The sequence below is a fragment of the Choloepus didactylus genome, chromosome 27, assembly GCF_015220235.1.
Source record: "Choloepus didactylus isolate mChoDid1 chromosome 27, mChoDid1.pri, whole genome shotgun sequence".
Classification (NCBI taxonomy): Eukaryota; Metazoa; Chordata; class Mammalia; order Pilosa; family Megalonychidae; genus Choloepus; species Choloepus didactylus.
The window spans coordinates 18,171,806-18,192,303 of record NC_051333.1 but is presented as its reverse complement, the minus strand read 5'-3'; the positions used below and the strand labels follow the sequence as shown (position 1 = coordinate 18,192,303).

The following is a 20,498-nucleotide window of genomic DNA, read 5'->3' as shown; positions in this document are numbered from 1 at the left end:
CATAGTTTGCAGTAGGCATATTTTTACCTATATACCTCTCTATTATTAACTTCGAGTTATAGTGTCATACATTTGTTCTAGTCCATGAAAGAGATTTCTAGTATTTGTACAGTTAATCATGGACATTGTTCACCACAAGATTCACTGCTTTATACATTCCCATATTTTAACCTGCAACTTTCCTTCTGGTGACATACCTGACTCTAAGCTTCCCCTTTCTACCACATTCACACACCATTCAGCACTGTTAGTTATTCTCACAATAATGTGCTACCATTGCCTCTGTCCATTTCCAAACACTTAAGTTCAACCTAGTTAAACATTCTGCTCATAATAAGCAACTGTTCCCCATTCCTTAGCCTCGTTCTATATCCTGGTAACTTATATTCCATGTCTGTGGGTTTACATATTATAATTAGTTCATATCAGTGAGACCACACAATATTTGTTCTTATTTGTCTGACTTAATTTCACTCAATATAGTGCCCTTAAGGTTTCTTCATCACCCCCTTTTTTTTAACATGATTTTGTTCACCCACCGTACATTCCATCCTAAGTAAACAATCGATGGTTCCTTGTATAATCACATGTTTATGCATTCACCACCATCAACACTATCTCTATAAAAACATCTCCATTTCTTTCACAAAGGAGAAAGAGTCAAGGTAGGTAGAGAGACAAAAGAAAAAGAAAATGAAATGGCAGCTAAAAAGCAACAAAAGGAAAGATAGAATTAAACTAAAGTTCAATAAAAGAGTCAGACAACAAACATCACCAATGCCAAGTGTCCCATACCCCTCCCTTTTGGTCCCGTCTTATAGACATTTAGCTTTCATATATTGACTTTGTTATATTAAAGGGAGCATAATACAATGTTTCTGTTAACTATAGTGTCTAGTTTACATTGATTGTATTTTTCCCCATACCACTCCATTTTTTTATTTTATATTTTTTAATTCAGTTTTGAGATGTGTTCACATACTGTACAGTCATCCAAAGTATACAGAAAGTTGTTCACAGAACCATCATATAGTTGTGCATTCATCACCCCAATCCATTTCTTAAACATTTTCCTTGTACCAGAAAAAGTGACAATAAGAATAAAAAATAAAAGTAAAAAAGAACACCCAAATCACCCCCCACCCTATTTTTCACCTAGTTTTTTGTCCCCATTTTTCTACTCATCCATCCATACACTGGATAAAGGGAATGTGATCCACAAGGCTTTCACAATCACACTGTCACCTCTTGTAAGCCACATTGCTATACAATCATCTTCGAGAGTCAAGGCTACTGGGTTGCAGTTTGATAGTTTCAGGTATTTACTTCTAGTTATTCCAATGCATTAAAACCTGAAAGGATTATCTATATACTGTATAAGAATGCCTACCAGAGTGACCTCTTGACTCCATTTGAAATCTCTCAGCCAATGAAACTTTATTTTGTTTCATTTCGCATCCTGCTTTTAGTCTAGAAGATGTTCTGAATCCCACGATGCTAGATCCAGATTCATTCCCAGGAGTCATATCCCATGTTGCCAGGACACAATATTTGTCCTTATTTGTCAGACTTAATTTCACTCAATATAGTGCCCTTAAGGTTTCTTCATCACCCCTTTTTTTTTTAACACGGTTTTGTTCACCCACTGTACATTACACCCCTGGGAAATCAGATCCCATGTAGGGGGGAGAGCAATGAGTTCACCAGCTGAGTTGGCTTGGCTAGAGAGAGGGCCAAATCTGAGCAACAAAAAGGTGCTCAGGGGGCTCTCTCTCTAACTGAGCCATCTCAACAGGTGAACTCGCTGCCCTCCCCCCTACGAGGGACCCAACTCCCAGGGTTGTAAATCTCCCTGGCAACGCAGAGTATGACTCCCGGGGATGAATGTGGACCCGGCATCGTGGGACTGAGAGTATCTTCTTGACCAAAAGGGGGATGCAAAATGAGACGAAACAGTTTCAGTGGCTGAGAGATTCCAAACGGAGTCGAGAGGTCTCTCTGGTGGACATTCTTATGCACTATATAGATAACACCTCTTAGGCTTTAATGTATTGGAATAGCTAGAAGTAAATACCTGAAACTACCAAACTCCAACCCAGCAGTCTGGACTCCTGAAGACAATTATATAATAATGTAGATTACAAGGGGTGACAGTGTGATTGTGAAGACCTTGTGGATCACACCCCCTTTATCTAGTGTATGGATGAGTGGAGGAATGGGGATAAAAACTAAAGGACAAATGGGGTGGGATGGGGGGATGATTTGGGTGTTTTTTTCACTTTTATTTTTTATTCTTGTTCTGGTTCTTTCTGATGTAAGGAAAATGTTCACAGATAGACTGTGGTGACGAACGCATAACTATGTTATCATACTGTGGACAGTGGATTGTATATCATGGATGATTGTATGCTGTGTGAATGTATTTCAATAAAACTGAATTTAATAAAAAAAAAAAAAAAGGTACTCAGGGGGAGCTCTTAGGCATAATTATAAGCAGGTTTAGCCTCTCCTTTGCAGTTACCAGCTTCGTAATGGCAGGTTCCATGATAGAGGGCTCGGCACATCAAACCGCCAGGGCTCAATGTTTATGAGAACATCAGCAACAATCCAGGTGAAGAATCCTGACACCTCTGCATTTTCCCCCATCTCCTCAGGGGGGCCCTGCATATATGTTTTTATTCTCTGTCAAATTTCTTTGGGATGTGTTGCTATTTCACACTAACTTATGCAAACCTACCAGGTCCCACTTCTTATTAAAAGTTCTGTGTAATTACGGTATTTGAACAAACTGTACAGGTTAAATTGTTTAGGAAATATAGATCTTGCACCAACTAAACATCTCTTCCCTTGGTCTCACATAGAATTTGAAGTTTTAAAATGCAGTCACTGTTGTCCTTTATCCTTTGACCCGATTTGCCCTAGTCCTAACCACATCTGCTTCATTCATATTTCTGGACTCTTTTTCATCTTTTTTAACAGTTGCTATATGTGGTAATACTGACTATCATATCTGCCGAGTTCTAGCTCTGAGTTTCAGGTGTCACACAGATACCCAAAGTTCCAGAGATCAATCAGGTTATACACAAAGGGATGAGCATCTTGAAATCTGGAGATAACCATTACAATTCAGGAATAGATGTGACTGCTTTAAGAGCTTATAATCTAGGGACTGTTACAATAAGCACTCCCCTGATAAGCTGTGCTCTAAGGTTCAATTCTGAGTTTACACATTGTAGATAGTCCATATTGTTGTAGCATTATAGTGTTTGCCTTTGTTTCTGGCATAGTTCACTCAAAATGCTGTCTGCAGGTTCCATTCACCTCGTTGTGTGTCTCACAGCTTCACTCCTTGCAGTTGCTCAGTATTCCATTGTATGCACACACAAGACTTCACCGTTCTGTTTCTCAGTTGATGTACCCTTAGGCCACCTCCACCCCTGCAAATCATACATACTCCTTCCATAAACACCAGTGTGCAAATGTCCATTCATGTCCCTGCTCTCAGATCCTCCAAGTAAATGCCCCCTAATGAGTTTGCAGGACCTTACAGCACCCACCTCCTTAGCTTTGTGAATACCACCTCATTTTTTTATAACTTGTAAGGTTAACATTCATTTGTTCTCCCTCATGTAAAAGCATATTTTTGTACATTTTATCACAATTGTTAAGCACTCTAGGTTTCACTGAGTTATACAGTCCCAGTCTTTATTTTTCCTCTTTCCTCTTGGTGTCCCACATGTGCCTAACTTCCCTCTTTCAACCATACTCACAGTCATCTTTGTTCAGTGTATTTACACTTTTGTGCTAACGTCACCCAAAATTGTGTTCCAAACCTCTCACTCCTGTCTTTTCCTATCTATCCATAGTGCTCCCTTTAGTATTTCCTGTAGAGCAAGTATCTTGTTCACAAACTCTCTCGTTGTCGGAGAATATTTTAAACTCGCCATCATGTTTGAAGGACAGTTGCAGGATATAGGATTCTTGGTTGGTGGTTTTGCTCTTTCAGTATCTTAAATATATCACCCCACTTCCTTCTTGCCTCCATGGTTTCTATTGAGAAATCTGCATATAGTTTTATCACGCTTTCCTTGTGTATGATGTATCGCTTTTTTCTTGCTGCTTTCAGGATTTTCTCTTTGTCTTTGGAGTTTGATAATCTGATTATTAAGTGTTTTGGCATAGGTCTATTCAGATCTATTCTGTTTGGGGTATGCTATGCTTCTTGGATCTGTAATTTATGTCTTTCATAAGAAATGGGAAATTTTCATTGATTATTTCCTCTATTATTGCTTCTGCCCCTTTTCCCTTCTCTTTTCCTTCTGGGACACCCATGACATGTACATTCATGCACTTCATGTTGTCATTCAGTTTCCTGAGCCATTACTCATAATTTTCCATTCTTTTCCCTATCTGTTCTTTTTTGTGTAGGATTTCAGGTGTCTTGTTCTCCACTTCCTGAGTGTTTTCTTCTGCCTCTTGTGATCTGCTGTTGTATGTTTCCATTGTGTTTTTCATCTCTTATGTTGTGCCTTTCATTTCCATACATTCTGCCAGTTTTTTCAAACTTTTGATTTCTACCTTATGTTCGCTTAGTGTTTTCTTTATATCCTTCATCTCTTTTGCCATATCTTCCCTGAACTCGTTAATTAGGTTTTTGAGTTGATGTAGCATATTTCTTTAAAAATCTTTAATTGATTGTTTCATTAAAGTGAAACAGTGCCTCAACTGTATTAATTGAGGTGTGTCTTCCTTTGACTGGGCCATATCTTCTTTTTTCCTAGTGTAATTTGTAGCTTTCCTTGTCTAGGCATCTGGTTTCCTTGGTTATCCCAATCAGATTTTCCCAGACCAGAATGGGTTCAGGTCTCAGAATGGGTTATATTCAGTTTCGAGTTTCCCTTAGATTGTATCTTAGAAGAATGACAGATTTTCCTGTGAGGCCTCTAGCCACTGTGCTTTTCCTAACTTGCCCAGCTGGTGGTGCCTGTCAGCCTGACGTTCCCAACTGGTGTAAGGAAGTGTGGCCCCTTTAGTTTCTGTTTTGGCTGTTTTCCCCCAGGCCCTGGGGTCTGAGTTCTGAAGGGAAGGCCAGCACTAGAGTTGGGCCCCACCTCCTTCCTCTTAGGGAAGATAACACCCCCTAGGGAGTTACCTTCTGCATTTGAATTTCTCCTTTCTCTCTCTGACTCTGTTATCTTCACCCCTGTCCGGGTCAGCTCTGTGAACTGAAAATGGCTGAGGCTCTCTCCACTGAGCCTGTCGAGTTGAGAGAGAGAAAAAGGGAAAGAAAGCCCCCCTTTCAGAGTCAGTCCACGGCGCCCCAGTTTCACCTGTTGGTCAGGGAGAGCAGCTGGTCTTCTGGGCTCCCTTTCTCAGGGCACAGGAGTTTTCTGTCTCTTTAAGGTCATTCGTCTCTTAAAGCCTCTGTCTATTTACTAGGGAATTTTCTATGTTTGTAGCTTGTATTCTGCCATCCACATTTGTTAATTAAAACCCCAGTTAGAGCTGGGCTTAGCTATATTTGCTTGCTCCCAACTGGAACTGATGCTTTCTCCTACAGGAATGTTTTGCAGCTCAGCCTGCTTTGTGGGGAGGAGGATCCCAGTGCAGTTCCGCAGTTTTTACTTGCAGATTTTTTGCTGCAGTCTCAGCCATTCTACCTGATCCAGGTTGGTGTATGATATGTGGAACAGTCACAGATGTCCCCTAGCAGTTGTTCCAGGTTATTTACTAGTTGTTCCTGGTTGTTTATTTATTAGTTGTTCCAGGACACTAACTAAATTCCACTCCTCTCTATCCTGTCATCTTGCCTCCCCTCCCCCCCTAATTTTTGAGAGTTTCTCCAGATACTAAATTCTTGGCTGGGCGGTTGTTTTCCTTTAGCAGTTTAAGTATTTCAGCTTACTCTCTTCTTGCCTTTGTGATCTCTGGTGAGAAATCAGCACTCAAATCTTATTGGGACTTTCTTTTATGTAACACATTGCTTTTCTCTTGCAGCTTTCAGAACTTTCCTTGTCCTTTGCATTTGATAGTGTAATCAGTGCATGATGGGGTCTATTTTTCTTCATGTTGAGCTTCTTGGATGTGCATATTCACATCTTTTTCTAATTTGGGGAAGTTCTCTGTTATTTCTTTGGCTGTTCCTTCTGCTCCTTTCTCTCTTCCTTTTGGGGCTCCCATAGCATGTATATTGGTATTCTTGTTGATATCCCATAGCTGTCCTAGGGTATTTTCACTTTTAATATTTCTTTTTTCTTTCTGCTCCTCAGCCTGACTCATTTCCAGTGTCTTGTCTTCAATTTCACTGACTCTTCCTTCTGCTGGTTCCTGTCTGCTCTTGAGACCCTCCTGGGCCATTTTTCATTTCAGTTATTGTGATCTTCAACTCCAGTAGTTCTGTTTGGTTCCTTTTTAAAATGTCTCTCTCTTTACTTAGACTCTGATATTGTGCATTCATTGTTTTCCTGATATCCTGTAGTTCTTTTACTGTCCTTACCTTCATCTCCTTAAGCATTTTTAAGTTCATTTTTTTAAAGGCTTTGTTCAGTATGTCCACATTCTCTTCATCTTTCTTGGTGTGTTTATCCTTGTTGCTAGGCTAGGCTCACTGCCCAGTGCACATATCAGCCAATCTGTGACACCGGAGTTTTAAAGGGAGAAAGAACTTTTATTACAAAGTACAATGCAGGGAGAACAGAAGGCTTGCAGGCCTGAGATCTGCCTCCCCAAACTGGAGAGCTTCTTAGAGTTTTACAGCATCTTGGCAAGGGTGAACTTATGATAATGAGAACAGTGGTTTGAGATGGCAAGGTTAGAGATAGTCTAATTTTGGAACGTGTGCAGACAGCTTATATCCTTGGTCATAGGAAATATGTAAGGAAAATGGTGGCTTAATATGATTATGGGCATGATTTTTAGTATTACAGTGAGTTGTAGGTTATTACAGGTTAAAGTTGTGCTACTGGCATGTCAGGTGGGCCAACTTTGGTTAGAACTGGCCCTGTCTAGCACAGTAAAGTAGAAATTGGGGTGGGTTGGCCCAGGTTTCTTCATTAATAAACATAAGGGGGTTGTTAATGGAATCACAAGACTTTAAGTTATAAAACAAGGTAAGTACAAGTTCACTAGGTTATTATGAAGCTATTCAGTTACAATTACAAAAAAGCACCACGGCATCTGGGCTACAGTTCAGTGAGTTATAACAATTACAGTTATTTGCCTTTGGGCTCCATTACAATATATCGGAAGGTTAATAAACATCTAAGTAAATTTCAGTGTTCTAGTTTGCTAATGCTGCTGGATTGCGAAACACCAGAAGTGGATTGGCTTTTATAAAAGGGGGTTTATTTGGTTACACAGTTACAGTCTTAAGGCCATGAAGTGTCCAAGTTAACACATCAACAATTGGGTACCTTCACTGGAGGATGGCCAGTGGTGTCTGGAAAACCTCTGTTAGCTGGGAAGGCACATGGCTGGCGTCTGCTCCAGAGTTCTGGTTTCAAAATGGCTTTCCCCCAGAATGTTCCTCTCTAGGCTTCAGCTTCTCTCCAAAATGTCACTCTCAGCTGCTCTTGGGGTGTTGGTCCTCTCTTAGCTTCTCCGGAGCAAAAGTCTGCTCTCAAAGGCTGTCTCCAAAACGTTGCTGTGAACTGCAGTTCCTCTCAGCTCCTGTGCATTCTTCAGTGTCCCTCTTGGCTGTAGGCACCTTGCTCCTTCAGTCTGAGTTTATATAGTGCCCCAGTAATTTAATTCAGACCCACCTTGAATGGGCGGAGCAATACCTCCATGGAAATTATCCATCCAAAGGTCTTGTCCACAGTTGATTGAATCACATCTCTATGGAAACACCCAAAGGATTCCAAGAGCTCATCAACACTAGTATGTCTGCGCACACAAGATTGCATCAAAGATAATGACGTTTTGGGGGACATAATACATTGAAATCAGCACATTCAGTAAGCTGTAATTGTATTTGTCATAATGGGTATAAGGTCTAAGAAGGAACCTCCTATTACTCAGTCTTGAAGATGTTTCCCTTTATTTTCTTCTAGAAGTTTTATGGTACTGGCTCTTATATTTAGATCTTTGATCCATTATTAGTTAATTTTTTGTATAGGGTGTGAGGTAGGACTCTTCTTCCATTCTTTTGGATATAGATATCCAGTTCTCCCAACACCATTTATTGAAGAGACTGCTGTGTCCTCCTTGAGTGGGCTTGGGAGCCTTGTCAAAAATCAATTGACCATAGATCTGAGGGTCTATTTCTGAACTCTCAGTTTTGATTCCATTGATCAATATGTGTATCTTTATGCCAGTACCATGCTGTTTTGACCTACCATGCTGTGCCTTTATAATAAGCTATAAGTCTGGAAGTGTGAGTCCTCCCACCTCATTCTTCTTTTTCAAGATGTTTTTGGCTATTCAAAGCCCCTTTCCCTTCCAAATAAATTTGATAACTAGCTTTTCCATTTCTGCAAAGTAGGTTGTTGGAATTTTGATTGGTGTTGCATTGAATCTATAGATAAATTTGGGTAGAATTGACATCTTAATGACATTTAGCCTTCCAGTCCATGAACATGGAATCTCTTTGCATTTATTTAGGTCTTCCTTGATTTCTTTTAGCAATGTTTTGTGCTTTTCTGTGTACAGGTCCTTTACATCTTTGGTTAAGTTTATTCCTAGATATTTGATTCTTTTAGTTGCCATTCTGAATGGAATTTTTTTCTTGATTACGTCCCCTGATAGCTCATTACTAGTGTATAGAATCTGTTTTATACACCAGTAATTTTTGCGTGTTGATCTTGTATCCTGCCACTTTGCTGAACTTTTTAAATAGCTCCAGTAGCTTTGTGATAGTTTTTTTTTTTTTGGGGGGGGGGTTCCTAAATATAGTATCATGTCATCTGAAAATAATGAGAGTTTTACTTCTTTTCCAATTTGGATGCTGTTTATTTCTTTTTCTTGCATAATTGCTCTGGCTAGAACTTCTAGCACACTGTTGAATAAAAATGGTGACAATGGGCATCCTTGTCTTGTTCCCAGTCTTGGAAAGCTTTGAGTTTCTAACCGCTGAGTACGATCTTAGCTATGGGTTTTTCATATATCCCCTTTATCCTGTTGAGTAAGTTTCCTTTGATTCCTATCTTTTGAAGTGTTTTTATCAAGAAAGGATGCTGAATTTTGTGACATGCCTTTTCTGTGTCAATTGAGATGATCATGTGTTTTTTCCCTTTTGATTTGTTAATGTGGTGTATTACATTGTGTTGAACCACCTTTGCATATTTGAGATAAAACCCACTTAGTCATGGTGTATAATTCTTTTAATGTGCCTTTGGATTCTATTTGCAAGCATTTGTTGAGGATTTTTTCATCTATGTGCAATAGAAAGATTGGTCTGTAGTTTTCTTGTAGTATCTTTATCATGCTTTGTTATTAGGGTGATATTGGCTTCATAGAACGAGTTAGGTAGTGTACCCTCTTCTTCAGTTTTTTGAGAGTTTGAGCAGGAGTGGTGTTAATTCTTCCTGGAATGCTTGGTAATATTTCCCTGTGAAGCCTGTGCTTTTCTTTAGTTTGTGAGGTTTTTGAAGACTGGTTTAATGTGTTTCCTTCTGATTAGTTTTTTGAGGTCTTCTGTGTCTTCTGGGGTCAGTGTCATTTGTTCATATGTTTCTAGGAAATTGTCCATTTAAGTTGTCTAATTTCTTGGTATAGAGTTGTTGATAGTATTCTCTATGATCTTTTTTATTTATTCAGGGTCCATGGTAATGACTCTCCTGTCATTTCTTATATTTCTCCTCTTATTTCAATAAAGCTTTTGGTTTTATTGATTCTCTGTAAAGTTTTTTTGTTCTCAGTTTATTTCTGCTCTAATCTTTGTTATTTCTTTCCTTCTGCTTGCTTTGGGATTAGTTGGTTGATCATTCTCTTAATTTCTCCAGTTGTTCAGTTAACTCTTTAGTTTTTGCTCTTTCTTCATTTTTAATGTTGGTATTTAGGGCTATAAGTTTCTCTGTCAGCACTGCCTTTGCTGCATCCCATGTTTTGATACATTGTATTCTTGTGTTCATTCATTTCAATATATTTACTGATTTCTCTTACAATTTCTTGACCCACTGATTGTTTAAGAGTGTGTTGTTTAACCTCCAAATATTTGCAAAATTTCCAGTTCTCTGGTTACTTATTTCCAGCTTCATTCCATTATAAACAGAGAAAGCACTTTGTGTAATTTCAGTAGTTTTAAATTTATTAAGACCTGTTTGTGCCCCAGTGTATAGTCTTTCCTGGAGAATGTTCCATGAGCATTTGAGAAGAGTGTATATTCTGCTATTTTGGGGTACAGCAATCTATATATTTCTGTTAGATTTAGTTCATTTGTCATATTATTTAGGTTCTCTGTTTCCTTATTGATCCTCTGTCTAGATGTTATGTCTATTGAAGAGACTGGTTTATTGAAGTTTCCTACTATTATTGTCGAGACATCTGTTACTCCTTTCAGTTTTGCCAGTGTTTGCCTCATGTACTTTGGGGCACCTTGATTAGATGCATAAATGTTTATGATTATTATTTCTTCTTGGTGATTGCCCTTTTTATTACTATGTAGTGTGTCCTTCTTTGTCTCTTATAACATTTTTACATTTAAAGTCTATTTTGTCTGATATTAGTATAGCTACCACAACTTTTTTTCTGGTTTCTGCTTGCATGGAATATCTTTTTCAATCTGTTCATTTTCAAGCTATTTGTTTCTTTGGATCTAAAATGAGTCTCTCATAAATATCATATAGATGCATTCTTTTTTTTTTTTTTTTTTTTTTTTTTAAATCCATTCTGCCAATCTGTGTCTTTTGATTGGGGGGTGTTCTAATTTGCTAATGCTGCCGGAATGCAAAACACCAGAGATAGATTGGCTTTTATAAAAGGGGGTTTATTTGGTTACACAGTTACAGTCTTAAGGCCATAAATTGTCCAGGATAACACGTCAGCAATCGGGTACCTTCACTGGAGGATGGCCAGTGGTGTCCAGAAAACCTTTGTTAGCTGGGAAGGCACGTGGCTGGTGTCTGCTCCAAAGTTCTGGTTTCAAAATGGCTTTCTCCCAGGATGTTCCTCTCTAGGCTGCAGTTCCTCAACAATGTCACTCTTAGTTGTGCTTGGGATATTTGTCCTCTCCCAGCTTCTCTGGAGCAAAAGTCTGCTTTCAACGGCTGTCATCAAACTGCAGTTCCTCTCAGCTTCTGGGCATTCTTCAGTGTCCTTCTTGGCTGTAGCTCCTCTTCAGAAGTTCACTCTCAGCTGCACTGAGTTCCCTCTGCCTATCAGCTCATTTATATGGCTCCACTGATCAAGGCCTACACTGAATGGGTGGGGCAATGCCTCCATGGAAATATCTCATCAGAGTTATCACCTACAGTTGGGTGGGGCACATTTCCATGCAAATCTAATCAGCACCAAAATGTGTGCCCCACAAGACTGCATCAAAGAATATGGCTTTTTCTGGGGGACATAATACATTCAAACCAGCACAGGGGATTTAATCCATTAACATTCAATGTTATTACTGTAAAACTGTCCTTATTTAGACAGTTTTATCCTTTGGCTTTTATTTGTCAGCTCTATTGTTTTTCCCTCTTTTTTTCCTTTTAGTTACCCATACTGATAATCATCATTTCTATATTCTCTCCTTTTTTTTCTAGCCTGCAGAACTCCCTTTAGTAGTTCTTGGAGTGCAGGTCTCTTGTTAACAAATTCTCTCAACTTTTGTTTATCTCTGAATATTTTCATCTTTCCCTCATTTTTGAAGGACAGCTTTGCTGGATAAAGCAGGAGCTAGGCCAGTGCACACACAGCTGCCAGCCTCGGGGGTGGAGGATGGACGCGGTCAAGTTTACTCATCACTATTTCTCAATTTTTGTTTTTCCATTTTTTCAGCCAGCTCTTCCTTATATGTTGCAGTGGTCCTTCCCTGGTCTCCAAGCCCCCAAACCACTGCTTTGGTCAGTTTCATCCTGTTCTGTGGGTGGTATTGGTGGAGGAGTGAATTCTACCTGTTTTTATTCCTCCATCTTCCTGGAAGTCCATATTATTTTTTTATTTTTTATTTTTTATTTTTTCAAACATTGATCTGTTTAATTTTTCATAACTTTATTTCTTGCATCAATGGGTTAAGAAAGTAGAATTTTCCCGAGTACTGATTTACAGATTTTAAGCAACACACAAAACTTTCAGTTTCACAGACAGTAACATTCAGTGATCCCTTTAAATGCAGTTTCAATCCTTATTTTAAGCTAAGTGCCTAGCTTATAGCTATGCCTTGCTTCATTCTTCCTCACCCTTAGTTCCAGAAATTGATGGTAATGACAGTTTGTGTATCTAGAAATGATAGTATCAGTGATAAACACTGCAGCAAATCAGATCTAGAAGAAAAGATAGCTGTTTTCTGACCTGTTTTCTTTTTTCTTTCATGTGTGCTTTTTTCTTTGTGTATGCTTTGTTGTTTATCCCATGTGAGGACTCAATTGCAATTAGATAATTGAAGCACTGTCTATAGTTATTATACAGTTACAGATTGGTTTACTTTAAAAGCCCCAGGTCTTCAAAGATGTCCCTATATGTTTAAATAAATAGGGGCTTTTAATAGTCAAATAGGCTTACAACTATGCCTTGCTTCACCCTTCCTCAACCTCAATTCCTGCTCTACATAGACAATCACTTTCAACTATATTGGTATTTATTTCCATATTTATTGCTGACAGGGCGAAGCAGGAATGAGACAGGGACACAAAGCTAAGAATTAAGGGAGGAGGGGGCCCACTTGCATCTCGTGCTAAGTGGACAATGCAGCCTAAAGGTGCTCAGGTGGGGGAGAGCCCACTAGATACTTATGTTTACATCAGGTGTATTTACATCAGGTGCATACAATCTAGGTTTAAGACAATGGTAGTCACAAGACACTCATCTTTACAGGGCGGGCCTGCATGGCATTCTATGCAGGCCTGTGGCTCAGCATTCCAAGCCACCACCCCAGATATGCCTCAGGCAACATGGAAGACTCAGTTCCCCACACATATTTTATACAGCTGTTTTTTTTATTTATCAATTTTAGGCATTAGGCATTTTAGGCATTATGAAGATGCTAATACGAAACATGGAGTTCTGAAATCTTATCCCCAACACCCATATTTCCCTTCCTTCTGTCCCCTAATAAAAGTTATGTCACTACATTTTTGATCAAATTAGTTGTATTTGCATTATCATAAAATTGTGATTGTTGACTGGTAAATGAAATGGTTTGTTTTATTTGATGTAAAACTTTGTTTCGTTTGCTTAGTTTTCCATTTATTAATTATTATTTGTCCCAAGCAGAACTATAAACCTTAGAATTTTAGGTTGAAAATAATTTGGAGATAGGATTTTCCATCATCTTTCTAGTTTCTAGTTTTGAGAGGTCTGATGCTTTTTTTAAAAAACAATTTTATTATGTTCACACACCTTACAGTCCATCCAGAGTATACAATCAGTGGCTCATAGTATCATCACATAGTTGTACATTCATCACCACAGTTTTAGAACATTTTCATTACTCCAGGGAGGAAAAAAAAAAAAAAGGAAAAATATGAAAAAAAACAAAAAGTCCCATACCCTTTATCCACCCCCTCCCCCCAATCATTGATACCTGGCATTGGTGTGATACATGTTATATTAATGAAACATATTAAGATATTACTGTTAACTATAGTCCATAGTTTGCAATAGGTGCATTTTCCCCCCCATATATTATTAACTCCTTGTAATAGATTCATTCATTTGTTCTAGTTTGTGGAAGAAACTTTGTATTTGGCTGTTAATCTCAGTAATTGTTCCACAAGATTTACTGAATTATATAGTCCCATGTTTTAATCTCTGGCTTTCCTTCTGGTGACATATGAGTCTGAACTTCCCCTATCAAGCACATTCACACGCAATTCAGCAATGCTAGTTAGACTCACAATAATGTGCTACCAGGACCTCTATCCATTTCCACTGTTTTAAATTCAACCTAGTTAAAAATTGTGCACAACTTAAGCAACTGCTCCCCATTCTCTAGCCTCAGTCTATCTCCTGGTAACCTGTATTCTAGATTCTATTTCTGTGAGTTTACAACTGATGTATTTTGTATACTTATTCCTTTTTATATAAAAAATACATTTTCTGGAAATACCTAGGATCCTTTTTTTATCCCTAGCTGAAATTTCAGTGATGTGCTTGAATGCAGATCTCTTTAAATTGAATGTTCTGTATACTTAATGGTCCTGTTCAATATGAAGGCTCATGATGTGTAATCTGAGATGGTTTCTTATATTCATTCTTTGAAAATTTCTTGCATTCAGTTTTCTCCACACTTTCTCTAGAACTCCTTTAGTAGATGTTGAACTTTCTGGATTCCTCCACTCATTTTTCCAATCATCACTCCTTTCCTTCCTTCCTTTACTCCTTCTTTCCTTCTCTCTCTTCCTAGACTTTTATTCTTCACCCTTGAATTCTGAAGGTAAACATCACATTGCTTATTTCCAAAAGCACTGCTTTATAGAACCTTGTCAGTCCTTCATTCCTATAACAATCTTCTCTTAGCTTTCTATGACATTAATGATAGTATTGTTTGAATGTGCTCTTCTGTTCCTTGCCTTGTTTCCATTTCCCCAGTTGTTTTTGGACTGTTTTAATCTGTCTTTCATGTTATGGCTTTTCTCAAATGTTTGGTGATCCTTAGCTGAACATTAATATTTAACATTGAGATATTAGAAAAGTTATTATAACCTCTGTGTGTATTTGTGGAGCTTTTAAAATGGTGGGCTTTACTGTCAGGAAATCAGTCAGGGATCTAGCGGTTTCTTTCAGATGACTCTGAATGTCAGTGTCTGTAACTTTTCTAATGATTTTCTCATTTTTTCAGAAAACAGTCCTATCATCTGACACCTTATAACCCGTAGCATTCTTGGAGTTCAGCAGTAGAAAGGAGTTGGGGCCCTATTCAGTATATAAATATTTACTCATCCCCTTCTTTTCAGTATGGTACCTCTCATTTACTTTGCCTGCTATCACTACATTTGGAGCCTCGTGGTTTTACTTTGTCTGGATAATAAACTTCCCATTTCCTTTCAGGATAATGTAGTGGCTAGAATAGTTGGGGCATCAGCTGTTCCTTCTACAGCTATTCCATAAGCCCCACCCTTTACTCTCACCCAGTCTCTCCAGTTACAGAACCTTTCTGTTGACTTCTATGGCAAAAATTACCTTGCTTCTAGTTAGCATTCTCATCTGATAGCTCTTTATTTAAGTCTCTTCATTCTGTTGTTAATTTACAGTCCTCTATTTGTTTTCAATCCAAAAATTTCCTAATGCCTTTCATCTACTGGTGTCTCCTCAACCTTTTCATTTTTATGAGTACATATATGCCTCCCTCCACCCTTTACTGTTATTTTAATGGAGTTTCAGGAAAGTATAGAAATAGATACATGGGTTCAATGATAATTCTATTCATTTTAGTTTTTGCCCTGTCATCCTAGGTGGATTCTTCCAATATTTTGTGTTTGTTTTTTCATGCTGTTTGCCACCTGTTCTTTATGTTTTATTTTACTACTAATCGATGAAGTGCACCACATTGCATTTTAGAACAATTAAAGTTACAGATGCCCATGAAAGTCATTTGCATTTAAGCTTTCTTTTCTGCTAGGAGACAAGGCTTGAAATAGTCTACAGTAGCAGATTTCTGAAATTTTATTAATAAAAGTGGAAAAATTTACACGTAGTGGTTGTGATGATAATGATGATAGCAAATTTACTGGATACTTACTACATGCCAGCCACTAAATACTTTATGCTTACTAACTCATTTAAATGATTTTGTTGTTGTTGTTATTCTCTCTTTTAGAAGAACCCTGGCAATTTTTATAAGCAGATGAGGATGCACCATGAAAGACTTGTAAGGGAAATTTCAGCCTTCGCCATTAAAATACAGACTGACAGAAAAGTCAGAAAATCTAAAAACAAAAGTTTCCTCTGGGCATGATACTGATTCTTCAAGACTACACTTCTGTGTATGGACTCAGTTTGGAAACAATTGTAATATAGTTTATACTTAAATATGAGAAAAACTGTGTAAGAAAGGACCATTATGAATATAAGAATATTTTGTTCCTTTTTGTAATCATCTCATCTCAGGGTTATTGATATAAGAAAAGTCTTCCATCATAAATTCAGCTTCATTAGATATCTGAGAATTAATACTGGAGTTTTTCATGAAAAAGTCTTCTTAATAGATACTGGGGAAGTCCAGTAGGAGAAAAACCCTGAGCATGATAGAAATGTTGGAAAGCCTTCAGCCCGAATCAGATGTTCTTCAGCATGAACAAATTCATACTGGAGAGAAAACTTACGAATGTAATAAATGTGGGAAAACCTTTACCCTGAAGCAAAACTTCATTGAGCATGAGAAAATACATACTGGAGAGAAATCACATGAATGTTCTGAATGTGGTAAAGTATTCTCTCGAATCTCATCCCTTACTCTACATTTGAGAAGTCATACAGGGAAGAAACCATATAAATGTAATAAATGTGGAAAAGTCTTCAGCCAGAAGGAAAACTTCCTTTCTCACCAGAAACAACATTCAGGAGAGAAATTTTATGAATGTGGGAAAGCGTCTAGTCAGATGTCAAGCCTCATTAGACACCAGAAAAATCATAATGGAAAGAAACGCTATGCTTGTAAGCACTGTGGGAAAGCCTTCAGTGGCAAATCATATCTCGCTGAGCATGAAAAAATTCATACAGGAGAGAAGCCTTTTGAATGTTACCAATGTGGAAAAGCCTTCAGCCAGAAGCAATACCTCATTAAACATCAGAACATTCATAGTGGAAAGAAACCCTTTCAATGTAATGAATGTGGAAAAGCCTTTAGCCAGAAGGAAAATCTCATTATCCACCAACGAATCCATACTGGAGAGAAGCCTTATGAATGTAAAGGATGTGGGAAAGCTTTCATTCAGAAGTCAAGCCTCATTAGGCATCAGAGAAGTCACACTGGGGAGAAACCCTATACATGTAAGGAATGTGGGAAAGCCTTCAGTGGGAAATCAAATCTCACTGAGCATGAGAAAATTCATATTGGAGAGAAACCCTATAAATGTAATGAATGTGGAACAATCTTCAGGCAGAAGCAATACCTCATTAAACATCACAATATTCATACAGGAGAAAAACCCTATGAATGTAATAAGTGTGGGAAAGCCTTTTCTCGAATCACTTCACTTATTGTCCATGTGAGAATTCATACAGGTGATAAACCTTATGAATGTAAAATATGTGGGAAAGCTTTCTGCCAAAGCTCATCTCTTACTGTGCATATGAGAAGTCACACAGGTGAGAAACCCTATGGTTGTAATGAATGTGGGAAAGCCTTCTCTCAGTTCTCAACCCTTGCTCTACATATGAGAATCCATACAGGTGAAAAACCATATCAGTGTAGTGAATGTGGGAAAGCTTTTAGCCAGAAGTCACACCACATTAGACACCAGAGAATTCATACTCATTAAAACTCTGAACGCCTTGAATTTAGCAAAACTTCAGAATTCATACTTAGCACATCATTTTACAGCCAAGCGACATGAATGGAGGAAATCTTTCAGCAGCAACTCAAAATACTGAGGTTTTTAATAAGAAGAAATACCATAGTATAATGAAAACTTGTGCTCCCAGAACTCCCACAACAAACATCGTTAATGCTTTTCTTTAGGAGCATTCCACTTAAAGTCAGGATCCAGTCGTGGGCACTGCTACCCTGCTATGAATCAACATGGTCCTGGAAGGCCTACCCAATGCAATAAGACAAAGATATAAGTGTAAGGATTTGAAATTAAGAGACATAATTGTTTTTTAAACTATATGATTTGCTATGTGTGTTATAGTAAAGCTATAGTCAAAGTCATTTGCTCTCGAGGTAGTTGTAGATAGTAGAAATTGGAACAGAATAATGACTCCAGAAATATAGACGTGCATTTATGGGAAATTGATATTTGGCATCACAAATTATTAGGGAAATCATGGATGACTCAAAAAATGATTAACTTCTCACATGGAAAAATAATTGCCATCACCATATATTAAACCATTTCTTAACGAATTCCAAAGGTATCGAAGATTAGAATGCAAAAACCAGAACTGTAAAGTAATATTAGTTTTTCACAGGAGAATGTTTTTAAAACCTTGAGGTAGGAAAGAATTTCTAAAATAGATTCCTAAATATCCAGCTTCCAGTCTTGAGTATAGATACACAAACCCACAAAACTGACCCATGTACCCAGAGAGCCTTATTCATTGCAGCATGAATTATAGTAGCCAAAAATTGGATACAAATGTCTGTCACTTGTGCAATGGATGAATAACAATGTCATAGTCACACAGAATATTCTCTAGCAGTTAAGTACACCTAGTTAAATCTGTTAATAGAGGATCTGAAAAATCATGTTGAGTGGAAAAAATGAAGACAAAATGATGAATATATTATATGAATTTGAGTAAGGTTAACACTAACCAAATACTAAGCATTGGTATGGATAAGCAGTTTTATGTAAAAGTATAAGAATGGATTAGTAGGTTATACACACACCAAAAGTAGTTGCTGCTAGGAAGAAGAGAGGTAGAAGAGAAATAGGACCAAGTGTAATAGGAAAAGAATACTATATCTAAATATTTGATTCCAAATAGACAAAATGTTGATTAATTCTGTGTTGAGGTAATATAGGTATTTACCCATTATTTGTGCAGTTTTCTTAAATTTCTGAAAATTAAAAAGGTGAGGATAGTGGGGAAGCTGTACATGTAGTACATGTTATAGTGGACTCACATTCCCAAACAATAATATTTTTACAGAAAATATTTCTAAAATCATGTCTTTATTAAATATGAATCTTTTTAAATTGAGGTGTTAGCTTAATATTTAAATTTACTTTTATATGTCACTTCACCAATATATTGGGCCTGCTCTTTTCTTAGAAGTTATAGCATGATTTTGCAACAGGTTGGTTGGTTCACATACTTATAAGGCTATCATTAAGTAATAATACCTGTACAGACTTGGTGGAGAAAATTAGTTTTTTCCTGAAACATCAGAAAATTTAAGTGTCCACAAAACCAGTATTGGCATTAGAGGCTAGAGAGTTTTAAAATGTGGAAAGCATGTTACTTTAAAATTTTTTATTTGCCACTGAGTAAAACAACTCTTGGAATTCAGTTTCAATTTTAACCTAGAGAATATTTTTTTTTTCTCTGCTGTCAGACATACCACCACTCTCCACCGCTGTACTTGCCTGCTCTCTCCCTTCCTTCTCTTATTTATATTGGGGAAAATGGTACTGAAACGGGAGGTCTCAGACTCTAGATAGTGTTATCTTTGAAGCAAATATTTGCAAGGATTTTTTGTTACTTGATCCCTTTCCACAATATAACTTGACATATAGAAAGCTTAGTGTTTTTATAAAAGACAGTGAAAATGAGAATACAGCATAAACCTGATATATATATTAAATATATCAAAATTTCTCTTAAAATCAAAATAATGAAATAGCAATGTAACTATCACACTGTACCGTTTGTTACTAATATTTTTGAAGGTGGTTTGTGAATATGATTATAAGTGGCAGGGGTCAGTTTTCTGAGGTAACATACCCAAGTAATAGACTTGTATATCTGCATGAACTAAACTATCTTTTACTTTCTTATATTCCTCATGTTGCTTTACTTAAGCCTTCTCTCATTCCTTAAGTGTTTTACCTTGTACTCGTGCAACTTTAGAATTACCAGGGCCACTCAACGCAGTTCGGTGTCACACCAAACTAGGAGGACTACTTTTGAGTACCTTGAATTGGCCAGGGTCCAAGATCCAACAACAAGAGTGATTGTGATGGTCAGGTAGAATAAAATGAGCAATCAATGCCCAACTTTCTGTTATGTAACATAAATTATTCAGTTTTTCCCATATTGATTCACATTGTTGCTAGTTGTTTGCCACCACAAACAGCACTGCAGTAAACATCCTTATAATTGGTCCTTAAATTTTCAGGTGTTATTTCTGTGGGATAGATTACAGGCAAGAGATTGCTGAATCTAAGGATATACACTGTTTTTAAATTTTAATAGATGTCAGAGTGTTTCCCAAAAGATTTAAGACTTAACATTTCTTCTACCCCAACAATAGATAGTATTATCCTAAAATTCATCCTGATCTGAAGAGTATAAACTTCATTTGCTCCTAGATTTGCTTCTTTATGGATTTTCACGTTAGGATTTTCACATTGCATAGGATTATTTATCTTCTTGTAAATTTTGAAGAGCTCTTCATATATTAAGATTTTAGCAGTTTTCTAGTACATAATTTTTTTTCCCATAAAAATGTTTCTTAAATTTCTGCATAACTAAATAGATCTTAATATTTTCTATACTTCTGCATTGGATAAGATTGTTTT

The 20,498-nt window shown here is 37.3% G+C and overlaps 1 protein-coding gene across 3 annotated transcripts in view; it reads left to right on the top strand.

Annotated features, from left to right (window-relative positions):
- LOC119521689 (zinc finger protein 260) overlaps positions 1 to 19,756 on the top strand; it is a 129,351-nt gene extending 109,595 nt beyond the window's left edge. For 2 of the 3 annotated variants that reach the window (XM_037820264.1, XM_037820265.1), the window contains exon 3: positions 15,908 to 19,756. In XM_037820264.1, coding sequence (XP_037676192.1) covers positions 16,332 to 17,570 — 1,239 coding nt within the window. In that variant the 5' untranslated portion in view covers positions 15,908 to 16,331 and the 3' untranslated portion in view covers positions 17,571 to 19,756. The remainder of the gene's footprint in view (positions 1 to 15,907) is intronic. The other variant, XM_037820266.1, reaches the window with a different exon arrangement.
- Positions 19,757 to 20,498: the final 742 nt, after the last annotated feature.